This window comes from Xenopus tropicalis, chromosome 7, assembly GCF_000004195.4.
Source record: "Xenopus tropicalis strain Nigerian chromosome 7, UCB_Xtro_10.0, whole genome shotgun sequence".
In the NCBI taxonomy this organism is placed as follows: Eukaryota; Metazoa; Chordata; class Amphibia; order Anura; family Pipidae; genus Xenopus; species Xenopus tropicalis.
This window is the reverse complement of record NC_030683.2, coordinates 65,276,697-65,301,239: the sequence shown is the minus strand read 5'-3', so window position 1 is coordinate 65,301,239 and position 24,543 is coordinate 65,276,697. Positions and strand designations below refer to the sequence as shown.

Here is a 24,543-nt window from a genome sequence, read left to right as displayed (position 1 = left end):
TAACATGGGATGCAGAAGGCAAAAGTTCAAAAAACATGGTGGACTGTACCAATTAGCTAAATCACCCCTTTTGCCTTTACTCGGTATAATATAAAAAAATACCTGGGGTGATAGAAAACAATTGTTACATCTAGAGCTCACATTTTTACGAAAGATAAGTTATTGACAAAACCTTTTTATTTTAAGGCTTATTGATGATTAGTTTCCTTGTCTAATGTTTAACTGATCAGTGTGTGATTTTATTTAGGCTTTGTTTGCCAAATTTTAAAAAAATATTGTGAGCACCCTGTTTAAAATGTGCTAAGTTAATTGTAATAAATGTGATGGTTATAGAGAGAGATGCTGAAGTATTTTTTCTAATATAGCACATCATGTATAATATGACTGGGAAAAAAGTCTTACCAATAGTGATATATCGACCTTTAGCTGTAGTCCACAGCACACTGTGATGCAGAATGTTTTGCAGCCACCATATCAAATGATCTCTTCTGTCTCTGCCAGTCTTTTGTTCCACAGGATGGACAGAAACCAAAGGAACATCTTCATATTCCAGAGTCACTGGATATAAAACAGTATTATCATTTATATTAAGGGAATAGAAAAAAGCTAGATATTTTCTCTTTAAGACATGCTTCTTATATTATTATATTACTTGCTGTTACAATACATACATAATGGGGGCAATAACATGCCCAGATACCCTCGTTTGGCAAAGCACAAAATAGCAGATCTGGGCCTGATTCGGCCCTCCACATGCTGGCCTAATTGCCCTTATCTGAACGTTGGCCCTAATCCATCATCCATGGGGTCCTACAGAGGGACAACATCTTTAAGCCTGTGCTTTAAGCCTGACTAGTTAATATCTAGTTGGTTGTTGGGACCCTTACAAAGGCCAATAAGTTGCAGCTTTTATTTGCCTGTGTATGACAACCAAACAAGTTTCTTTTTCATGGTGCCAAAAGAATCGCTAGGTAAACAGAAAATGGATGAAGACTAAGCTTTCTTAGTGAGTTACCATAATTAAATCTTCATAATTAAACCAAATAAAGTGGAACCCTTCATAGTGGTACTATGGGGTAGATGCTAGTGCCAGCGCATTAGGGGGCCCATTCGCAAAGCATTTGCACATATCCCTTGAATAAACAAAGTGCCCTCTGCACAATGTTCCTTTTATTGGACCACCTTGCACAAGATGCAGTGCCCTGTACATAATCCTGCCTAGAACCGGGGGTAATTACAGAGCTCCTGACAAGCGTTGTGCCTAAGTTATGTATGTGGAAGATATTGGCAATAACAATAAAATGGGTAGCAAGTTGCTCTGTTGACACCTTGCTCCCTTTTAGTAAACAAGCCGTGAATCAGAAATTGACCACATCTATTAAAAATGGGTGTGTGGGGCCAGTTATCTGTTTGGTTTCTTTCAACTTTTGTTAACCCAACTGTGCAATTAGAAATCCTTATAAAAACAAAAAGTCAGAGGGTACAAAAGCTGTGTTTCAAGACTATAAATACTATAACATGATTTGTAAAACAGCAATCAGGAAGCTTAAGGTAGAAAATGAGAAACTGATTGCAGCAGTAAGAATAGAAAAAAAGATTTAGGTTGAGAGTGAGGCTTCATTAAATAAAGGAAATTATTCGGTTCTAAAGGATGCAGAAAAAACAAAAGTGCTTAATCAGTTGTTTTCTTCAGTGTATACAATAGAGGGGTCAGAGTTTCTAAATCCTACTCAATAGGGGCACAGATTGCTCAGCTTAATCAAGTCAGGCTCTGAAGCAGAATATGATACAGTACATAAATGCTTATTTAAAAACAAACATAAACAAGACAGATGGAATACACCCTTGGCTACTAGGAAAGCTTAGCCATGTATATTTTTATTATTTTCTCACTTATTTTCATCTGGTATGGTACCTATGGATTGAAGGAAAGCTGATGTAACTCCAGTATTTAAAAAGGGATTAGAATCTCTGCCTGGCAATTATAGGCCCATAAATTTGACAAAGCTGGGTAAGATATTTAAAGGCTGGTTAACAGATTACATTGTAGATTATGTTCTGGAGAATGAAATTATGAGTTTAGCTTTATGAAGGATAGATCATGTCAGACAAATTTGATTACTTGGAGTAAAGTTCTTGGTGGGGTGATCCGGGGTTCTGTATTGGGTCTACCTTAATTCGTTGTTTGTTAATAAGGGCATTGTTAGTAATGTATCAGTGTTTTCAGATGATACAAAACTATAAACCCAATTAATTCCATCCATGTGATTTTAATAAGGCGGAATGAAAAACTGGATGAATACGCCATGAATTAGGAAGCTTTAGCTGGAATACCACGGGATTGATTTGCTTGAGAATCTCGAAAGGACCAAGAAAACGGTGACCCAGCTTCTGTGTAGGACAAGATAATTTAAGGTTTGCAGAAGAGAGTCAAACTTTATCACCTACTTTAAATTCGGGATCCCTGCGTCTCTTTTTATCTGCATATGTCTTGAAGCTCTTTTGGGCCTTTTTGACAGCTTCCTGAAGAGTCTTGAAGTTCTATTTTAAAAATAATAATCTTTCACAGCAGAAACCAAGGTCTCATTAAAAGAGGAAGGAAGGATGGCAGGGTGCAACCCGTAATTGGCAAAAAAAAGGAGATTGTTGAATGGAGTGATGAAAATTGTTATTGTAGGCAAATTCTGCAAGGGGCAACAAGGAAGCCCAATCGTCTTGGCAATAGGAAGTGAAACACCTCAGATACTGTTCTAGGGTCTGATTGGTCCTCCCCATCTGCCCATTAGATTGAGAATGAAAAGCAGAGAAAAATTGCAAGGCCCGGCATAACGACCTCCAAAATTGAGACGTAAATTAAACTAGCTCATCGGGTACCCCATGTAGTCTAAAAATTTCCTTAACAAAGTATTCAGCGGTGCAGCCAGCAGAAGGAAGCTTGGGAAGGGAAATAAAATAAGCGATCTTGGTTAAATGATCCACTATGACAAAAATGGTAGTTCGTCTTGAAGATGGAGGTAAGTCTGAAAATCCATAGAAATAGAGCCCCGTGGTCTGGAAGGAACTGGAAGGGGGAGCAGTAAGCCCAAAGGCTTAGTACGTGAGTCCTTGGATCTAGCACAGATCTCACAGGACCTTGTATATTTAGTGCAGTCCGAAGTTAATCTTGGCCACCAAAAAAAGTCTTTTGGCTAGAATGATAGTTTTTTTTAATACCAGAGTGACCTGCCAACTTAGAGTCATGAATGGTACGAAGAACTTCTATATGAAGGCTTTCGGGTACAAAGATTTTACCATTAAAAAGGAATAGTCCATCTTTAGGAGTTAGATCCAAACCAGAGGGAATAGAAACTGAGGCTTGTTTAATCTGGTCAATCAAGGAGCATTGAATGGACAAAAAATTGGGACTGTTTCATGTAAGGTTGGAGTAGTCTCTTGAGAACAGTGGATCCTGGATAAGGCGTCCGCTTTGAAGTTCTTAGAGCCAGGATGATAGGTAAGATGAAAATTGAACCGCTTGAAGAAAAGCGCCCATCGTGCTTGTTGAGGTCTGAGTCTCTTGTCGACACGGAGATACTCCAGATTCTTATGATCAGTATAGATCAAGATGGGATGAGGGCCACCCTCCAGGAGGTACCGCCACTCTTCTAAAGCAAGTTTGATGGCTTGGAGTTCTCTATTGGCCACATCGTAATTCTGTTCAAATTTATTCATTTTTTCGAGAGAAAAAGGCAACCGGATGAAGGGCTCCAGAAGTAGGAAACCTCTGGGAGAGTACAGCCCCTACTGCAAATTCTGAAGCATCGAAATGAAAGGTTTTGCTGGGTCTGGGTGTTGAAGGATAGGTGCTGAAGTAAATAGAGTTTAAGTCTCAAAGGCAGCTTGTGCCTGTGATGTTCAAAAGAATTTAGTGTTTAAGCTGGTTAATCGAGTAATAGGCAGGATAATTTGTGTAAGCCTTTAATAAACTTCCTGTAGAAGTTTGCAAATCCAATAAAATGTTGGACGTCTTTTCGGGACACAGGAACCGGCCAGTCCAGAATGGTGGAGATCTTATTCTGGTCCATCTGAATTCCATCAGCGGAGATAACAAATCCAAGGAATTCAATAGAAGTTTTGTCGAATTCACACTTTTCAAATTTAACAAATAATTGATGAGAACGGAGCCAAGAGAATTTCTTTTCCATATGGACTCGATGTTCTGCCACAGAATTGGAAAAACTAGGATGTCATCATAAGTAAATAATAACAAAAACGTCGAAATAGTCCCTAAAGACGTTGTTGACGAAGTGCTGAAAAGTTTCTGGAGCGTTACAAAGGCCGAAAGGCACAACTAGATATTCAAAATGTCCATATCTAGTACGGAAATCTGCCTTCCATTCGTCCCCTTCTCTTATTCTGACCAGGTTATAGGCCCCTCTCAATTAGAGTTTAGAAAAGATTTTTGCTTCCCTGAGTCTTTGAAAGAGTTCCGGGATCAGAGGTAAAGGATACCTGTTCTTAATTGTTATGGAATTAAGATTCCGGTGGTCAATGCAAGGCCTCAATGTATGGTCCTTCTTCTCCATGAAGAAGATTCCTGCCCCAGCAGGGGAGGTTGATGGGCGAATGAAACCTTTGGTTAGGTTCTCTTGCAAATAATTACGTAGAACCTTTAACTCAGGCTCAGCCAGGGGATAAATTTGCCCAAAAGGTATTTGAGATCCCGGAAGAAGATCAATAGGACAGTCATACTTCCAATGAGGAGGTAGAGAATCGGCCCCATTTTTGTCAAAAACATCTAGAAAGTTATAATATTTGGGGGTTAAATTGGGAAATTTCTCTGAGAGTCTCTCTGAAGAAACGCAGCACAACTTTTGGAGATCAGGAGGAGGAAGGCAATTAGTGCGGCAGAAGCTAGAAGAAAATGTAATGCTGCCTTAATCCCAGTCCACTACAGGGTTGTGTTTGCGTAACCACGGTAACCCAATGATAATAGGCGAGAGAGGGGAAGTCACCACATCAAAACTTAATTCTTCCCAGTGAACTTTATTTACAAGGACACGTAAGGGAATGGACTCTTTCAGGAGAGGACCGGAGCTGATTGGTGAACTATCCGCAACTCGGATGAGGAGAGGGAGTGACTTGGGCAATAAGGGGATCTTGTGACAGTCCGCAATCTTAGAGTCCAAAAAACTAGCTCCGGAGTCCAGGATGGACGGGAGCACTAGGACCTTGTCTTCCCACTGTAGAGAGAGAGAGAGATAGTGAGCAAGAGAGAGAAAAATAGCTGTGGCTCAGAGGTACTTAGGAAAGTACCCTTACGAGGAGGAGATGGGCAAGTAGGGCAACCGTTGAGTAGATGACCTGACAGCCCGCAATAGAGGCAAAGGTTCAATCTCCTTTGTCGAATGCGTTCCTCAGGGGGTAAAGACGGCCGAAGAGAACCAATTTGCATGGGTTCGGGTTCTGCAGACGTGGGAAACCCGGAGTCAACTCGAATTAGTGGTGAAGCCTTTGGTAAAACCCAAGACGACTGGAATTGACTAGCTTTTTCCGACCTCATTTCTCTAAGACGTTGGTCAATTTGGATGGATAATTGGATCAGACCTTCCAAAGAGTCTGGTATTCCTATCCTCACCAGCTCATCTTTCAAGATGGAGGAGAGGCTGAGACAAAACTGATGTTTGAGTGCTGCTTGGTTCCAGTCTGTATCAGCCGAGAACTTCAATGGTATAATCCTCCACAGGAGGGGACCCTTGACGTTCCTTAGGGCCGCTTCAGCTGTACCATCGCGATGGGGATCATCGTACAGGACAGCCATTGCTTGGAAAAAAGCATCAACAGTTTGGAGGACCGGGCTTTGTTGCTCCATCAATCGGAAAGCCCAGGACTGAGGCTGCCCCCGTAGTAGAGAAATAACCACACCGACTTTTACTTGTTCAGTGGAATAGGTCTGTGGCTGGAGCATAAACAGTAGTTTGCAGGCATTAACAAAAGTTCTGAAGGCACTGCGATCCCCAGAGAACTTGTCCAGCAGCGGACCGGCTGAGGCACCTACAGGAGGCGGAGGCAACACCGCAGGAGTAGGAGGTGGAGCCGGGAACTGGACGGCCTGTAATTGCTCTTGAACTTGATTATAATCAGCTTGAAGCTCTCTCACAGCGTGGGCAAGGGCTGCCATCTGCTGGGTCAAGGCAGCAAGAGGAGATGAATCTTCCTCTCAATCCATGGCTTGGTTATACTGTCAAGCCAGGCAGGTCCGACGAGATTGCCACCCACAACCACCTCACACTGGGCTAGAGGCTTAAAGGAGAAGGAAAGGCTAATAAAGAGTTAATCTCAAAATGCAGGCATACCTTCATTTGTCTCAATAGTGCCCTTAAGTCTCCCCATACTTCACCTGTTCAGAAGATCAGAAGCCAAACAGGAAAAAAAAATGCTGAGCAGGGTACAGAAGATTCCCATAATGCAACGCTCCTGCACTGACCAAATCCATAGCGTGCACATGCGCACTCAGCAGGAGCGTCTGGTTGCCATGGCGATGCAGCCAACAGGAGAACTCTGCTCTGTGACATACAGACCTGGCAGGTGGGGGAGCGGGGGGGGCAGGTGCGGGGAGCGGCGGAGGGTTTGTGGCAGGAGCGGGGAGTGGGGGGGTTAGTGGCAGGAGCCGGGGGGGGGGTTTGTGGCAGGTGTGGGGAGCTGGGGGGGGGCGATTCTAAACTCTGCAAAACTTTGTGACATGCAGACCCGGCAAGTGCGGGGGGGGGGGGGGGGTTGGTTGTGGCAGAAGGCAAATGCAAGTGTCAGGCAAACATATGAAGGGAGGGGCTTGTGAGCAGGTGCGGGGATCGGAGGGGGGGCTGGCTTGTGCTTTTCTGCAATAGCCCATACAGACATACTGGACAAGATGGAGGTGCCGTTCACTGAAACAAGCATGTAGGTTCTAGTATGTGTATCTCTGTAAATCTTTCATTAGGCAAGCCAGAAATATAGCGTTATTACACAGCAATAGTAGTACTATTTTATAGTGTGCTTAAAGGGCATGTCAACCCCCAAAATAATTTTTTGCATAATGAAAGAAAACATAATTCTAAGCAACTTTCCAATATGAAATAATTAAAAATTTGTAGCGCTTTAAATGTTATTTGTAAATGTAATTGCTATTGAAAGCAGCATTTTGCTGAACTCCTGGTTGTTATATTTTAAACAATGTTGCAAACATAGTAACATAGTAACATAGTAAGTTGGGTTGAAAAAAGACATACGTCCATCAAGTTCAACCATAATGCCTATACCTAACCTGCCTAACTACAAGTTGATCCAGAGGAAGGCAAAAAACCCCATCTGAAACCTCTCTAATTTGCCTCAGAGGGGAAAAAATTCCTTCCTGACTCCAAGATGGCAATCGGACCAGTCCCTGTATCAACTTGTACTAAGAGCTATCTCCCATAACCGTGAATTCCCTCACTTGCTAAGAATCCATCCAGCCCCTTCTTAAAGCTATATAATGTATCAGCCAGCACGACTGATTCGGGGAGGGAATTCCAGAACTTCACAGCTCTCACTGTAAAAAATCCTTTCCGAATATTTAAATGGAACCTCCCTTCTTCTAAACGGAGTGGGTGCCCTCGTGTCCGTTGGAAGGACCTACTGGTAAATAAAACATTAGAAAGGTTATTATATGATCCCCTTATATATTTATACATAGTTATCATGTCACCTCTTAAGCGCCTCTTCTCCAGTGTAAACAGACCCAACTTGGCCAGTCTTTCTTCATAACTGAGACTTTCCATACCCTTTACCAGCTTAGTTGCCCTTCTCTGGACCCTCTCTAACTCAATAATGTCCCGTTTGAGCACTGGAGACCAAAACTGAACAGCATATTCTAGATGGGGCCTTACCAGCGCTCTGTAAAGGGGAAGAATAACCCCCTCCTCCCGTGAATCTATACCCCTTTTAATACAGCTCAGAACCTTGTTTGCCCTTGCAGCTGCTGCCTGGCATTGCTTGCTACAGCCAAGTTTATTATCTACAAGGACTCCAAGGTCCTTCTCCATTATGGATTTGCCTAGTGCAGTCCCATTAAGGTTATACGGGGCTTGCATATTTTTACATCCCAGGTGCATGACCTTACATTTATCCACATTAAATCTCATCTGCCACTTAGCTGCCCAGATTGCCAGTTGGTCAAGATCCTGCTGCAGGGATGTCACATCCTGGATAGAATTGACTGGTCTGCAGAGTTTTGTGTCATCTGCAAACACTGATACATTACTCATAATACCCTCCCCTAAGTCATTTATGAACAAATTAAACAAAAGTGGACCCAGTACAGAACCCTGAGGGACCCCACTGAGGACCTTATTCCAAGTAGAGAATGTGCCATTAACAACCACCCTCTGTACCCGATCCTGTAGCCAGTTTTCTATCCATGTGCAAACGACTTCACTAAGACCAATAGACCTTAGCTTAGAAAGCAGTCGTTTGTGGGGAACGGTATCAAATGCTTTGGCAAAATCCAAATAGATTATATCTACTGCATCCCCACTGTCCAGCTTCTTACTTACCTCATCATAAAAAGCAATTAAATTGGTCTGACATGACCTGTCCTTCATAAAGCCATGCTGATTACTGCTCATAATGCCATTCTCCACTACATAATTTTGAATGTGATCCCTTAACAAGCCTTCAAATAACTTGCCCACCACAGATGTCAAACTTACAGGCCTATAATTGCCAGGCTGAGATCTTATTCCCTTTTTAAATATGGGAGTGACATTCGCTTTCTTCCAATCACTAGGTACCATACCTGATGAAAGCGAGTCTGAGAATATCAGAAACAAGGGCCACTGCAATTCTGCCCCTAGCTCTCTCAGTACCCGAGGGTGTATTCCATCTGGCCCAGGTGCCTTGTTTACATTTATCGTGTGTAACCCTTTAAGCACCATATCCTGTGCCAACCACTGTGTAGTTGGAGCTGAGGCAACAGTGAAGCTATTGGGTGAGACTTGGCCCACTGGCTCCTCTACTGTATACACAGAAGAAAAGAACTGGTTAAGCACATCTGCCTTTTCTGCATCCGCTGTAACCATATTGTTATTATAACTCAATGGGGCCACACCCTCAACCTGCATCTTTTTACTATTAATATACTTAAAAAACTTTTTGGGGTTAGTCTTGGCCTCGGCCGCGATGCGCTCCTCATTTTCTATCTTTGCCTTCCGGATTGCTGTTTTACAACACTTGTTATAGTGTTTATAATCATTAAACGCAGCTACTGTCCCCTCTGACTTATATTTCTTAAAAGCTTTCCTTTTTTTCCCTATTAACTTCTTTACCTCAGAGTTAAGCCACATGGGGTGATTCTTAACACTTCTACTTTTTCTTATTAATGGAATGAATTGAGAACAGTAATGATTTAATATCATTATAAATGACAACCATTTCTGCTCTGTATTTTTATCAGAAAACATAATGCCCCAATCTATGCCCTGAAGCGCTGCCCTTAAGGAGCTAAAATTTGCCTTCCTAAAATTCAGTGTCTTTGTTGCCCCCGTGTAAATTTGTTTCCTGCACCAAACATCAAATGAAATAACATTATGGTCACTATTACCCAGGGGTTCAACCACTTGCACATTTGCTATACGTTCTGGGTCATTAGAGATCACTAGATCTAGTATAGCATGGTTCCTGGTTGGCTCCTCAACAACCTGTGACATAAAGTTGTCGTGCAGCAAGTTTATAAACTTGTTCCCATTTACTGTCCTGGCAGTACTATTGCCCCAGTCAATATCAGGGTAATTAAAATCCCCCATTATTATCACTTGCCCCAAACTAGCAGCCTTTTCTATTTGCAACAGGAGCTGGGCCTCCTCCTCTTCGCTTACATTAGGGGGTCTATAGCATACCCCTACAATTAGCTTGGTAGATTCTTTACTATCTGTGAGAAGCTCAACCCATAAGGATTCAGCTCCCTCTGTTAACCCCATCACTTCCTCCTTAATATTTGCTTTTAAGTCGTGCTTAATGAACAGACACACTCCTCCTCCTTTTCTATTGCCCCTGTCCCTCCGAAACAATGTATACCCCCCAATATTAACAGCCCAGTCATGAGACTCATTCAACCAAGTTTCAGCAACACCAATCACATCATATTTCCGCTCCAACGCCAGTACCTCCAGCTCTCCCATTTTACCAGTCAGACTCCTTGCATTGGTAAACATACATTTAATACTGGTTCCGGCGTGAGAATGACGTGTAAACAACTTATGGGCCTCCCTGCCATTATCAGTATCCCGAAGCAAGTCTCCTCCCCCAATTTTCCTTACTATGCCCACTACCTCATCTATCCTGTCTACCACAGAATTTCCCGCTGCACCCTCCCCCCCCACTCCTAGTTTAAAATCTCCTCCAACCCTCTAGCCATCTTTTCCCCCAAAGCAGCTGCCCCATCATCATTGAGGTGCAGCCCATCCCTGGCAAAGAGCCTGTAGCCGATTGAGAAATCAGCCCAGTTCTGGAGAAACCCAAAGCCCTCCTCCCTGCACCAATCTCTCAGCCACGCATTAATCTCCCTAAGCTCCCGCTGCCTTCTTAATGTTGCTCGTGGCACAGGTAATATCTCTGAGAAAATTACCTTGGAAGTCCTCGCCCTCAACTTTGCACCTAGCTTTTTAAAATCGTTCTTGAGGACTTCCCCCCCTCCTCTAACTTTGTCATTGGTACCTATGTGTACCAAGACCGCCGGGTCTTCCCCAGCCCCTCCCAACAATCTGTCCACTCGTTCCACCACATGCCGAACCCTAGCACCAGGCAAGCAACACACAGTTCGGCATGTAGGGTCTTTGCGACAAATTACCCTATCCACCTTTCTAATAATTGAATCCCCTACAACTATAACCTGCCTTCCCTTCCTAGCACTATTCCCCCCACCTGTATTAGAGGTGCCGGCTCCCAGGGTGCTCTGAGAGTCAGCCTGCTCCATACACGCCAGCTCAGAGCTGCCTTCCCCAGCATCTTCACCTAACGCGGCAAATCTGTTGGTTTGTACAAGCTTTGAACCAGCAAAGCTCTTGCTTCTCCAGCAATACAGGTCTGTCAGGCTGCTGCCTTGTGTTACATTGTCTCAACAGTCTGAGCCACCAGGGCAGAGAATAGAAAAGGACAGGCAAGCTTTACTGCTTCTAACAGCAATTATAAATACAAATAACTCAAAAACCATTACAAACTTGTAATAAATGTATATTGCAAAGTCGCTTAGAATTTTGTTTTTTTTTTATAAGGCAAAAAATTATATTTTGCGTTGCCTTGTCCTTTAATAGATTTTGACTTTCCTTGTCCTTTAAACTGAAAGTGAGACAGGAAGCACAGCAGTGGAGAGAGGTTGGAAGGCCAAATAGCAAAGTACCAGGGAGTAAGCAATGTCGTAGTCAAAACAGGTCCGGGTCGAGGCAGGCAGCAGGGTTCACAAGCAAGAAGGTCAGGCAGAAGGCCAATATTGGAAGTTTTAGGTAGAATTAAACGCTGGGCACACTAAAAGCGATAACCGGCTACTTTCAGTGTCTTTTTAAAGCATCCTGCCGACTAAGTGGCCGTCATGACGTCAGCCGCGGCGTAATTGCGCGCGTGCGCGTCCAAACGTAAGTGGCGCACGCGCGCGTGCTGGAGCGCAAATGGAGCTGTGTTCCACTCGCCGTGTACCATGCACCTGGATGGGGACTCGCCAGCGGCAGTGCCGGTGAATGCCCTTACATTAACCAAATTTGTCTGGCAACCACCAAGCTAAGCTCCCTTAATGCCCTGAGGTAAAAAGACACAAGATTTTTTTTAAAACTGGTTAAGAAGCAAGCCAAAGTAATCAGCTGAAACCGAGCTAGAGGGTTTATAAATCTGCACCTCACTCTTATGGTGATTAGACATAGCCAGTTTCTCTATTAAGAGAAAATATTTGAATCTTACATATCCCATAGAAAAAAATGTAATATGACCTCTCTTTTGATTTATTCTAAATACATTTATTCCAGGTAAGCTGGTAAATTAGTGGCCTCAATTCACAATCATCACATCATTATTTTCAGTCATATGTCAGCTTTATGGGCCTCAAAATAAAAGGTTCCAATGCCCTAATTCAGTACCTGTTAACAAATTAAAAAATTAACATTTTTTTGAAAGAGGAAGTCCGTACCAACAACAGAGAACCAGAAACCAGTCAGAAATCCGACAGAAACAAATTGGAATAATAACAATTTTTAATCCCATGTTTTTCCTTTGTACAGTGATAGTACTCATATAATGGTTTATTCAGGTATAGGCCTTAAACAGACCCCAGCCAGCTTAATGGTAATTGATTTAGAGATTTTGGGGCCTCCAAACAAAAACTCTATGCATGATTTACATAGTGTAAATGTCTTAAACTTCAAAATAAGTATACAGTGTATTTCCTATACATGCACCTCAAATTACAGTCAAAACTCATAGAATGGTGTTTTGGCCAAACAAAATAGCTTTAAATAATTATTGCCAAGAAAAAGATTTATAAAAACTGGCATACTCAATTGTCAAACTACATATGTTAGAGGCTGTTACTAACAAATTTTAACACCACATTTATCTTTGCTATCTTGATACAACACTGATTGCTGACTGACAGGTAGTTGTTATAAGAACTACATAGTTTTTATAATTGTATGTATTCTATAGAAAACCCCTAAAGAAAGGGCTCATTTGCAAATGTCAATGAAGGGTACAAAGAGTGAAAACATGGCATCTTCGCCTGTTTTGGTTTTTTTTTGCATATTGCACCCTTCCCTACCACAAATACCTCTGGAGGCAGGCCCTAGTGTTCCAAAATGGAGGACAAAGGCCTGCACTTTTCCTGACAAATATAGTATTGCCTATTTTAGGAAGTGCTGTATTCATGAGGGTTGACTGAAGGAAGCAGATAGGCATCCCCCATACTGGCATCTACCTGCCCCTTCATTTGCTTATCATTCACATGCACAAGATTAGAAGCTTTTGCACAAGGGTACCTTAAACCTGCTAAATTTGTGCTCTGCATTTCAGGCCAGATTTATTACCTAGAGCAAGGTGCTGAGCAAGCTATGGGGCATGCCAGGTGATACACATATGCCAACTCAACAACCACAACCTTTATATGCAGCATTGCTAAAAGCAGACATTGGTGCTTGGGCGACTCTGGGGGCAGAACTCCATTCTAGGCACTCTACTTTTTTTTTGCACTTTGCATGTTGGCCATGCTTAATAAATCAGTCTATAGATGGTAATACAAAATGAGGTCTCAAAAATGCCCAGTGTGGTCCACTATCACCCAAATAATATAGCTACACAGTTGTGATTAGCAATCAGCTCAAAATTGTGCTGCATGTTTTTTTTTATTGCATCATGCATCTATGATAATTATTTAGCTGCAATCAATGACAAATTTGTCAAACAGATAAAGGTAAAATACAGTGGCCTTATTTTACCTTGAGGACAAAGAGACATTATTAATAAAAAAATAAAAAAAAAATAATGCTGCACAACACTGGTATTTTCCTGCATTGCTGTACCAAAAATCAAAGGCCTTTTTTGCAACTATAATCTACTGCACAAGAATTGATGACGGCGTTAAGACCAATTTAGGATTAATTAATTGCTTAATTACTGTAATATACTACAAGGCCAGAGTTACCAGCTCATCTGACTGGTGGCTACTATAGAAAAAAAGAAATCAGCTGAGCTGCAATGGAGTGTAAATGTTTTATCTTCATTTGGGGAAAAGTGCAAAGATAAAATTAGATCTGTTTTTTTCAGGTTTGCAGCATACATTTTTGTCATGAAGTTAAAGCATTTTTGAAACCATGAAGTTTAGTACAGTCATGATGTGAATTAAGCATTGTATATCTACACAAATAACAAATAAACCCACTTAATAACACTCCCTCTATTAAATAAAGTGTAGCAGTGTGTGGTGCTGTCTTGCACTGCATTATACAAATATGGACAGTCTTTCTCAAATGTGGGATATAATGGATTCTGGGAAGGACTCTGAACTCAGACACTTTATAGCTTAAATGGTTGGATTCAATAGTGAATTAGCACACCTTACATACAACTTAATAAAACCACCAATTTAGAAGCTATATCCGAAAAAAAAAAAATTAAACCAAAAGGCCCCTAAATAAAAACACCATATTGGACCTGGAAAGCAATTAACAAAGGTGGCATTACCACATATACTCGAGTATAAGCCAATCCAAATATAAGCCAAGGTACCTAATTTTACCTAAGAAAACTGGAAAAGTACATTTCTACTTGACAATAATTTATCATTCTAGGCACCACTTTTATGAATTTGGAGTACCATTTAAGAATAATACCATTTGTCAGAATAGTTTAGGACAAAAGCTGGTGTAAATATGTTTTTGTAACAAAGCTCATCAGCTAAAAGTGTGGCTACAGTAGAATTATGCATGTTTCAAAGAAGGAAATTTTTTTCATATCTAATTTTGAAATTTGACGAGGGGCTAGACATATTCTTAGTTTCCCAGGTCCCCTCAGCCATGTGACTTGTGCTCTGATAAATGTCAGTCTCTCTTTACTGCTGTGCTGCAAGTTGGGGTGATATCACCACCCTCTCCCCTACCCCTCCAGCATCCTATCAGCAGAAAAATGGGTAGGTATGCAAAATTGCTAAAAATTATGGTCTCTCATGGACCACCTAGTGATAGATAAAAGAATAGCACTCAATATTAAAACACCCAAGTCCAACCATGACTCCTACAGTAACATTGAGTAGGAGAAGCAATAACTCATCTGAAAGCATTGTAAAGTGTTGGCTTTTTCTGAAAGCTCAGGATCACGTAGAATGACCTAAGATGGCTGTCAGGGAAACGCCACTCACAGACGCGCCTGACACCGGGACGGGAAACCAAGGGGTTACACTCAGTCACCTTTCACACCGGTTAGACTAACATCAATTATCATTATCATTAACAGGCGATAGAAACCTAATTACCCAAATATTTCATACACAAACTTTCCTGCTGCAGAGAGGGATAGTTCTACTACTTCCACACACACACCAGCAACCACGGTTAATTTACATACACACTGTCCTACTGCCAGTCCACTAGCTAATTAGCATACACACAGCCAAGCAGTTAATACACCTCTAGGCCTGAGCAGTCATACCAGGTACGTGGAAATTGATATAGAGCCAAAGGACATAACTTATTAAATTTTATATTTAATATTACCAGGGTAAACAGTGCAATTTTAAAAAGATGTTACAAAAGAGAAACATACATGCAAAACAGTAAATAAAATAAACGGGGATAAAAATACAGAGAAAACTCTAAGTACATTACCGAGTGATCTGTTGTGCCCTCCTGAGGCAAGAGTTTGAAACAGTGAACTCACAATCCAAAAAGAACATGGAGCCTCACAATATGAGTTAACTGGCACCTGGGTCTGTGCCCTTTTTTATCCTACTGCTGGGACCCTCCCTCATTACTGTATTCATGAGGAGGGAGTGCCCAGGGGTGTGTCACAGGACCTCCCCTGTAGAGCTGTACTTCTCCTGCCCGTTTCTGGTCATATAAAATTGGTACAGGTATAGGGCCCGTTATCCAGAATGCTCGGGACCAAGGGTATTCCGGATAAGGGGTCTTAACGTAATTTGGATCTCCATACCTTAAGGCTACTAAAGAATCAATAAAACATTAATTAAACCCTATGGGATTGTTTTGCATCCAATAAGGATTATTTATATCTTAGTTGGGATCAATTACAAGGTACTGTTTTACTACTACAAAGAAAAAGGAAATCAGTTTTAAAATTATGAATTATTTGATTAAAATGGAGTCTATGAGAGATGGGCATTCCGTAATTCGGAGCATTCTGGATAACGGGTTTCTGGATAAGGGATCCCATACCTGTACTTGCCAGTACCCAATATTATTATGACAATAGGGGTTTGTCTTAACCCATATGGGGAGGATCAAAATGAAACCAAACATGAGGGGGGTCTCATGTCCCAGTCCCCCAGAACCCATTCCTCCTAACTGGCGGGTTTAGGCCACCCCTGTTTGGTATCATTGGAAAGCCTGGGGCCTCCTCATAAATCCTACGTGATTTCTGAGGATGTGGACCTTAAAGCAGCGGAGATATGGATCCAATTCTATAATCCATATTTTCTGATAGCTGCACCCCCCCTGCTGCTCCTAGGTCCCCAACTGACCTCTTTGATCACAGATCAAAGAAAAGCAATAGCCCCAGGTTTCCCACCCTCCAAATGGCTGGATTCGCCTTGTCTGCTCCCTCTGCTGAAGTTGTCACCTTCCAGCAGTCTCTGGGTGCATATTTAATTAGGGGCCTCTGCGGGAGATTAGATGGTGATAGGGTTTAATTAGAGGTGTCTGGTGGACAAAGCAAAAGGTTGCCCGGTTTAACAATTTCCCAAGCCAGGGCCATGGTGCCTGGCATGACAATGGCTTTCTACACACCAGTATTATTAAATATTACTTATTATTATTAAATATTACTAAATATTACTAAAAAAATAAATTTGTTGGTTCAACATTTTAAATGGTAGAATAAATTAATTGTACACAGTGTAATTTTACATTAACAGCTATAGTATAAAAATCATGTCAGAATCCCTTGATACTTGCTTAGGTAAACAATATCAGACTCAGAACCATGATTATGATTTAAAAATGAAGCAAACTAATAAGGGGCCTGGTATTGAGTTTAATCATGGCAGGTTTGAGTGCACCTATGCACATAAGCTAACTGATTTTATAACATACTACCTGGATGTACCCACCAGCATTCAAATCTGCATTTTTTTTTTAAATGCAAGATGATACATTTTTATGTTCTAAATATGCATTTACAATATATTAAAACTACCACTTTACTTGCTGGGATTACATAACCATTGACCAAAACTGAGAAGGATTTTGGGATATTTCAATGAAATTAACTGGTCATTGGTGCTTTTATGCCAAACTACTAAAACTTTGAGACTGTTTTGGGATTTTGAGATATTTTGTTTAACCCTTAAATCCTACAAATCCTAGACAATGTTTTAGGCCCTGGCCCTTTAGGCGATGATTTCTACTCACAAGAGCAAACAGCAGGTAGTATTTATGTGCCCTCCAGTTGCTCCCGATCTCCCAACATCTTCATAAGAAACTTTAAGATTTTAAGATTTTAGACTTTATTTGGAACAGCAGTGCTATACAGCGTAGTACACTTAGCCTGTTCACAAAATTCAAAAATATGTTTTTTGACAGTAGCACCATTTATGTGTGCCCACAAAATAAGTCTTGGGAGATCTTATTGAGAGATCAAAAAACTTTTGACCTAAAATTTGAGTATAATTTTATTACACCAATATAAATGTAAATAAACAATGCACATTATATGATCAACCTACCAGACTCATCTTCTACTGTTAAGAGAGGGATATCATCATCTATGTACTGGGCTGTGCTCTGAACCGACCTGGACGGTGGATCCTGTGCCAATAGCAGATCCTCATAAATGTCCAAACTGTTACCCCTTAGACATTTTTCACTACAACTGAACAAAAGAGAAACAAATTCAGCTTGTCAACTGAATTACAATAGTGTGCTTAAAATGAATCATTCAGACCATTAACCATAACACCTAACCTATGAGCAGGGAGGTACAGCAGCATGGAAGAGAGATGCAACAAACTGCTCAACTGACAAAATGGGGAAGATTTATTAAGACACGAACGCTCCAAGCGTACTTTCGCCGATTTTTTTCATGCTTGCGCGGCTTTTTCGTACGCCCGCGCGATTTCATACTTTTGCACGAAAAATTCGGAAAGGTTCTGCCGCTGTTTACAATCGTTCGGTATGAAAATTTCGTGACTTTCGGATCGCCAATACGATATTATGGTGACTAATACGATTTTTTCGTAAGCATTTTCGGGATATTTGCGATCTTCAGAAATTATCGTATCCAATCTGAATTTTTCCCATTCGGGATTCGAACTCGTGTTTTAATTAATCGGCCCCAATGGGGTAACTTCACTTATAATGTAAAATTTGTTATAATACCATAGAACGATATTGGTGACATAAACATTTGTCATTTGAATTCGTGGATCAAGTCAAAAATTTTAAGCATATAAATGCTATTGACAAGGGTACTTCAGCATTCATGTTCCTTGCAACTTTTGCCTAGCAATTCTAAACTGGTTCCTCCAAACTGAGTATAAGGTGTAAACTACAGGCACACAAATGCAATAGAACCCTGAAAATTACACCTGCTTTGAGGAGGTGTTACTTCCAATTCTCCCTCTGCATGTTATCCCCTACAAATGCTGGCATGTACGTAATAAATTGCATGATGGTTATCTGGCACCATGTGGAATGGTGCATTAGAAATATTGTCATTTGCACCCATTCTAAGAAAAAAACAGCACCTATTGGAGGACTTTTTTTGGGAGGGGGAGCTTAATTGTGGGTAATGAACATAGTGATTAAAATTTATTTTTGGCATCTCATCAATGAGCCCCCTTATGTCTATCCAATAACCAGTATATAATTACCACAAGCAGTATATGTACTCCATAAACAAGAGGTGTAATAGGCAGTATAATGTCCTGAAAATAACTGAACAGAAAATGGAAGATAACAAACTCCTTTAAGAGTAGATGAGACCCAGAAACTTAGGAACTTGTTCAGCTGGTTCAGTGAAAAAGGTTTGTGCTGAAGATAATTCTTGCCTGTGGTTTAATAGTTTTACCGGAAAATCTCACAAGGACCAAACAAAGTAGCTTCAATTTCCCTGTTTTCCCTATTTATCTCAATAAATAACAAAAGGCAAAATTTATTTTCAGCAAAAGTTGTACTCAGTGAACCCATATTGTACACACATCTTAAAACAATTTTAAAACATCTAATTTTATAAAACTATGTATTTTAACAGAACATTATAAACCTTTATTTAAGTATATAATAATAACTAGTATATTAAAAAAAGGATAAACTATTTTGTCACCGTATATTACATTTTGTGACTCACTTGGAATGGCATGAACTCTCCAGGGGTGAAATGTAGATGCTCCATATTCCAAGAGCAGCTGGCATTACAAACAGGACTGCCACCCAACAACAAGAGACTATCAAGGACATAAAAAGGCCAAAGTCATGGACAGCAGGAATCTGCAGATATAAGGATGCATGTGAGTAAGTAATAAAAAGTGTTCCACAATACTAAATAGTTACATAGTTACATAGTTACATAGGGTTGAAAAAAGACCTGTGTCCATCAAGTTCAACCCATCCAAGTAAACCCAGCACACCTAACCCACACCTACCAATCTATACACTCACATACATAAACTATAAATACAACCACTAGTACTAACTGTAGATATTAGTATCACAATAGCCTTGGATATTCTGATTGATCAAGAACTCATCCAGGCCCCTCTTAAAGGCATTAACAGAATCTGCCATTACCACATCACTAGGAAGGGCATTCCATAACCTCACTGCCCTCACCGTGAAAAACCACCTACGCTGCTTCAAATGGAAACTCCTTTCCTCTAATCTAAAGGGGTGACCTCTGGTGCGTTGATTGTTTTTATGGGAAAAAAGAACATCCCCCAACTGCCTATAATCCCCTCTAATGTACTTGTACAGAGTAATCATGTCCCCTCGCAAGCGCCTCTTTTCCAGAGAAAACAACCCCAACCTCGACAGTCTCACCTCATAGTTTAAATCTTCCATCCCCTTAACCAGTTTAGTTGCACGTCTCTGCACTCTCTCCAGCTCATTAATATCCTTCTTAAGGACTGGAGCCCAAAACTGCACTGCATACTCAAGGTGAGGCCTTACCAGGGACCTATAAAGGGGCAAAATTATGTTCTCATCCCTTGAGTCAATGCCCTTTTTTATACAAGACAGCACTTTATTTGCTTTAGTAGCCACAGAATGACACTGCCTGGAATTAGACAACTTGTTATCAACAAAAACCCCTAGATCCTTCTCCATTAAGGATACCCCCAACACACTACCATTCAGTAGATAGTTTGCGTTTATATTATTTCTACCAAAGTGCATAACTTTGCACTTATCAACATTGAACCTCATTTTCCAGTTTGCTGCCCAGTTATCTAATTTTGTCAAATCGCTCTGCAAAGCGGCAGCATCCTGCATGGAACTTACAGTTTTGCACAATTTAGTGTCATCAGCAAAAATAGAAACAATACTGTCTATGCCCACCTCCAGGTCATTAATAAACAAGTTAAACAGCAAAGGCCCAAGGACTGACCCCTGCGGTACTCCACTAACCACACTGGTCCAATTAGAAAATGTTCCATTTACCACCACTCTTTGTACTCTATCCTTCAGCCAGTTCTCTATCCAATTACAAATATTATGTTCTAGGCCAATATTCCTTAATTTGATCATTAACCTTCTGTGAGGTACTGTATCAAACGCTTTAGCAAAGTCCAAGTAGATGACATCAACTGCCATTCCAGCATCAAGGTTCCTACTCACCTCCTCATAAAAGGCAACTAAATTAGTCTGGCAAGATCTGTTACGCATAAAACCATGCTGGCACAAACTAATAGTATTGTGAACTGCAATGTATTCAAGTACCCTATCCCTTATTACCCCTTCCAAAAGTTTTCCTACTACTGATGTCAGACTAACAGGCCTATAGTTTTCAGGCTGAGAACGGGATCCCTTTTTAAATAACGGCACCACATTAGCAATCCGCCAGTCTCTTGGCACCATGCCAGACCTCAATGAATCCTGAAAAATTAAGTGAAGAGGTTTGGCAATCACAGCGCTCAGCTCATTTAATACCCTGGGATGAATCCCATCCGGCCCTGGACCTTTGTTTACCTTTACATGTTCAAGTCTCTTTTGAATTTCCTCCCGAGTGACCCATGCGTCAGTAGCTAAATTACTAGAACTGGGCATATTACAAGGGAAGCCTTCATTATCTGGCTCCTCAGATGTATAGACAGATGAAAAATAAGAGTTCAAAATTTCAGCTTTTTCCCCGTTTTCATCAACCAACGTACCCCCCCGTGATAATAAAGTTCCCACCCCTTCTTGCTTCATTTTTTTACTATTCACATAATTAAAAAATAATTTTGGATTCTTTTTACTCCTAGCTGCAATATCCCTTTCCATCTCTATTTTAGCTTGCCTGATAGCTTTTTTGCATGCTTTATTTGCTTCCTTGTACCTGATGAAAGTTTCCGCTGTCCCAGCTAACTTGAATGCCCTAAAAGCACGTTTTTTCTTACCAACCTCGACAATAACACTTTTATTCAGCCATAAAGGTTTTGCTTTGCGATGCCTCTCCTTGCTTACAAGGGGGATATACTGTTGTGTATACCTACAAAGCAATGTTTTAAAGATGTTCCATTTTCCTTCTGTGCCTAACCCCATGAAAAGCCTTTCCCAGTTGACACATTGCAGAGATGCCCTTATACTGGCAAAGTCTGCACGTCTAAAATTGAGTGTTTTAGTTACTCCCTTATAGCGCTGTCTCTGCAGCATTATCTCAAAGGAGACCATGTTGTGATCACTGTTCCCCAAATGCTCACCCACACAAATGTTAGAGATAAGTTCATTATTATTAGAAATCACCAGGTCCAAAATAGCGTCATTCCTAGTGGGTTCTTGAACTGCCTGAAATAAAAAGTTGTCATTTAGCATATTTACAAACCTACTAGCTTTTTCTGACTTAGCCACCCCATTACTCCAGTCAATGTCCGGATAATTAAAGTCCCCCATAACAACAACTTGACCCAGTTTTGAAGCCTCCTCCATTTGCAACAATAGCTGGGCCTCATCCCCCTCATCTATACGGGGTGGTTTATAACATACACCAATGATCATTTTCTTTGTGACCTTCAGCCCTACTGAAATTTCTACCCAAAGAGATTCGACGTTTTCATTGGTAATGTCTTTATTACATGGCTTTAAGTCTGACTTTACGTAAAGACAAACCCCTCCACCCTTTTTAATCTCTCTGTCCCTCCTAAAAAGTGTATAACCATTTAAATTCACAGCCCAGTCACATTTATCATCCCACCAGGTCTCAGTGATACCTATTAAATCATAATTTTCAATACATGCAATAGCTTGTAGCTCCCCTAATTTACCCGACAAGCTACGCGCATTAGCCAGCATGCAGCGGAGATTATTACTTCTCCCTCTGATGTTTACATTAGCTAAGGGAGAATTAGAGCTAAGGCAATTATGAGACTGCTTTCCTTGTAACGGAAGCTCCTTATCTGATAAACTATATGCCATTAAAATCTGCAAAGCTCAAAATGCAAAGCTCAAAATCGTGCAACATTTTGTCCATGTTTTAAAACCATGGTCCTCTGTTTTTTAAATGGGGGGGACAAGAATGCAAGAGAGCCATGGAATTAGCAACCACATTAAGAATGTGTCATTAGCAGGGCTCACTTTGCATGTTGAGCCTACACACATACCTGACTTGCTCCTAATGTAGCAAACACTCCCTGTGCCCAGTTTACCAATATGGCCACTAATCTGTGCCTGTATTAAAAAATCAATCTCAGTCACCATAAATGCAATTTTCTCCAGCCACACCTTTTTCAGCAATTTCTGATTAAAGTGATAGTGTTAATTTCTTACCTGGGAAAATATATTTGCAGCATAGGCAGATGCTGTGGTTAATGAGGTAAAAAATGTTGCTTTTCCAGCAGTTTTCACAGTGTGAATCATACGAAGCTGGGGGTCCTCAAACTGGTTAGCTTGTCTATAAGTGTTTATAAAAACAAATACATCATCCACACCTACAAGAGAGATAAGGAACACATATGTAAAAAATAGATAATTTACAATAATGATTTCATGCATATCAGAAGCTTATAAGGCATTGACAGTTACATTACAATGAATATGTCTAGCAGTCATTCAAATCCAAGTATTTCTCACCAAAAACATCTGAATCATAAATGCTTAGTATAGCAAAACAATTGCAGGAATCACTTTGGGTATATTTTATTACTTGTATATTGTTGTATTTGAACTGTAATCATCCAGACATGTTGTCTGCTGAAGCCACTTCCTGAGCCACCCAGTGTCTGCCCTGGCATTTCTACCTATCATGGCAGCCTCTCTCCAGTTCCAGGGGTCTTCTGATAACACACACCTATATTTATTTTTACATACTTGTCAGGGGGTTCTGCACACTTACAGCACACACATATATAAAAGTTTAGATAAACTGATCAATTTAGCAAAGCAATTCAGTTAGGTAGCTTGAAGTAGAAATACATATGTAACCATTTTGGACTCTTCGGAATGTGTACTTTTCAAACATATATGGCTTTCTGTGGTAAACCTACTGTTATAGGACTTTTTAGCATTGCAATCTAAAGTATACTGATATTTGGAGTAAAATATGTCAGAAATCTACATACATATACTACTATGAATATATTATTTGTTATTGGTTCATCAGTACACACAGGGCTTTCCAAATAAGTTGTATTTTGACTCTATAAAATGTGTTTTTTAACACGAACATTTTGGGACTTTTTCGTATTTTTTGAGGTTTTTTTTTTTTCGTATTGAGCGCTCGAAAAATTTGCGACAATTCACAAAAAAGTCGCAAAATACTGATCATTACGAAAAAAACGCATTCGGACGCTTTTCGGACATTCGTGGATTAGTAAATGTGCCCCTTAGCTTCAGATCATCACACCATATTTAGATGTGGCAGAGATGTGCCAACATGTTTTGGCTTCCTGTTAACATAGCTTACCAATGCCCACAATGACAAATGCAGCCACGCCATTCAGAATTCCAAGGTACTGTTTCTCAAAAGCAACATGATACAGGAACAGGGCAACAAGGCAACTCAGGCCAATGCTGGCAATCCCAAAGAAGGATAGGAACACTGTAGAGAGCAGATAGGAATGAAGAGAACAGAAATGAATGTCAAATTGCAATTACTGGCCTATGTTTTGGATTAAAATTTATTTTAAAAAGACACAGAGGTAGTAGATACTGTATTTGCCAGTATTTGAACTTTTGTCTCAAGAATCTTCTTTTCTCAGTCATTAAAACATTCAAGTTTTTAGCCTCACTGAGAATGAATGTAATAATATAATTTTTTCTGGCATGCAACTTCTTTCTGTGACAAAACACTCATCTGAATATTCTGTCGTGTTTTGTTTTTGTTTTTTTTCTGGTGTGCACATATTTTTTCAACCTTAAAAACTAGTTTGTCTCTCTATCCAATCTAATATGTCTCTAAAGGTATAACATACTAAACTGTAATAATCATGCCTATATGGCATGTCTTCTATGGCAGGCTTAGCACACTATGCCCCACTGTAACAAGTTTTAAATAAATATTTGAACAGGGAAAGATTAATTTACTGGGAATGTGCCAATATGTTAGACACCCCCAGTGAATAAAATTGTGAATTTTTTTTTCACCAAAAATCTGTTCAGGGTACACTAATCTAGACTTTGCACAGTATAGCACGTTTAGTCTACACAAGGAAAA

At 40.4% G+C, this 24,543-nt stretch overlaps 1 protein-coding gene across 5 annotated transcripts in view; it reads right to left on the bottom strand.

Annotated features, from left to right (window-relative positions):
* disp3.2 (dispatched RND transporter family member 3, gene 2) overlaps positions 1-24,543 on the bottom strand; it is a 114,566-nt gene that overhangs the window by 39,734 nt on the left and 50,289 nt on the right. For all 5 annotated transcript variants that reach the window (XM_031905829.1, XM_031905827.1, XM_031905828.1 and 2 more), the window contains 5 exons: positions 23,794-23,928; positions 22,659-22,819; positions 19,048-19,187; positions 17,426-17,571; positions 403-558 (listed from right to left, as the gene is read on the bottom strand). In XM_031905829.1, coding sequence (XP_031761689.1) covers positions 403-558; positions 17,426-17,571; positions 19,048-19,187; positions 22,659-22,819; positions 23,794-23,928 — 738 coding nt within the window. The remainder of the gene's footprint in view (positions 1-402; positions 559-17,425; positions 17,572-19,047; positions 19,188-22,658; positions 22,820-23,793; positions 23,929-24,543) is intronic.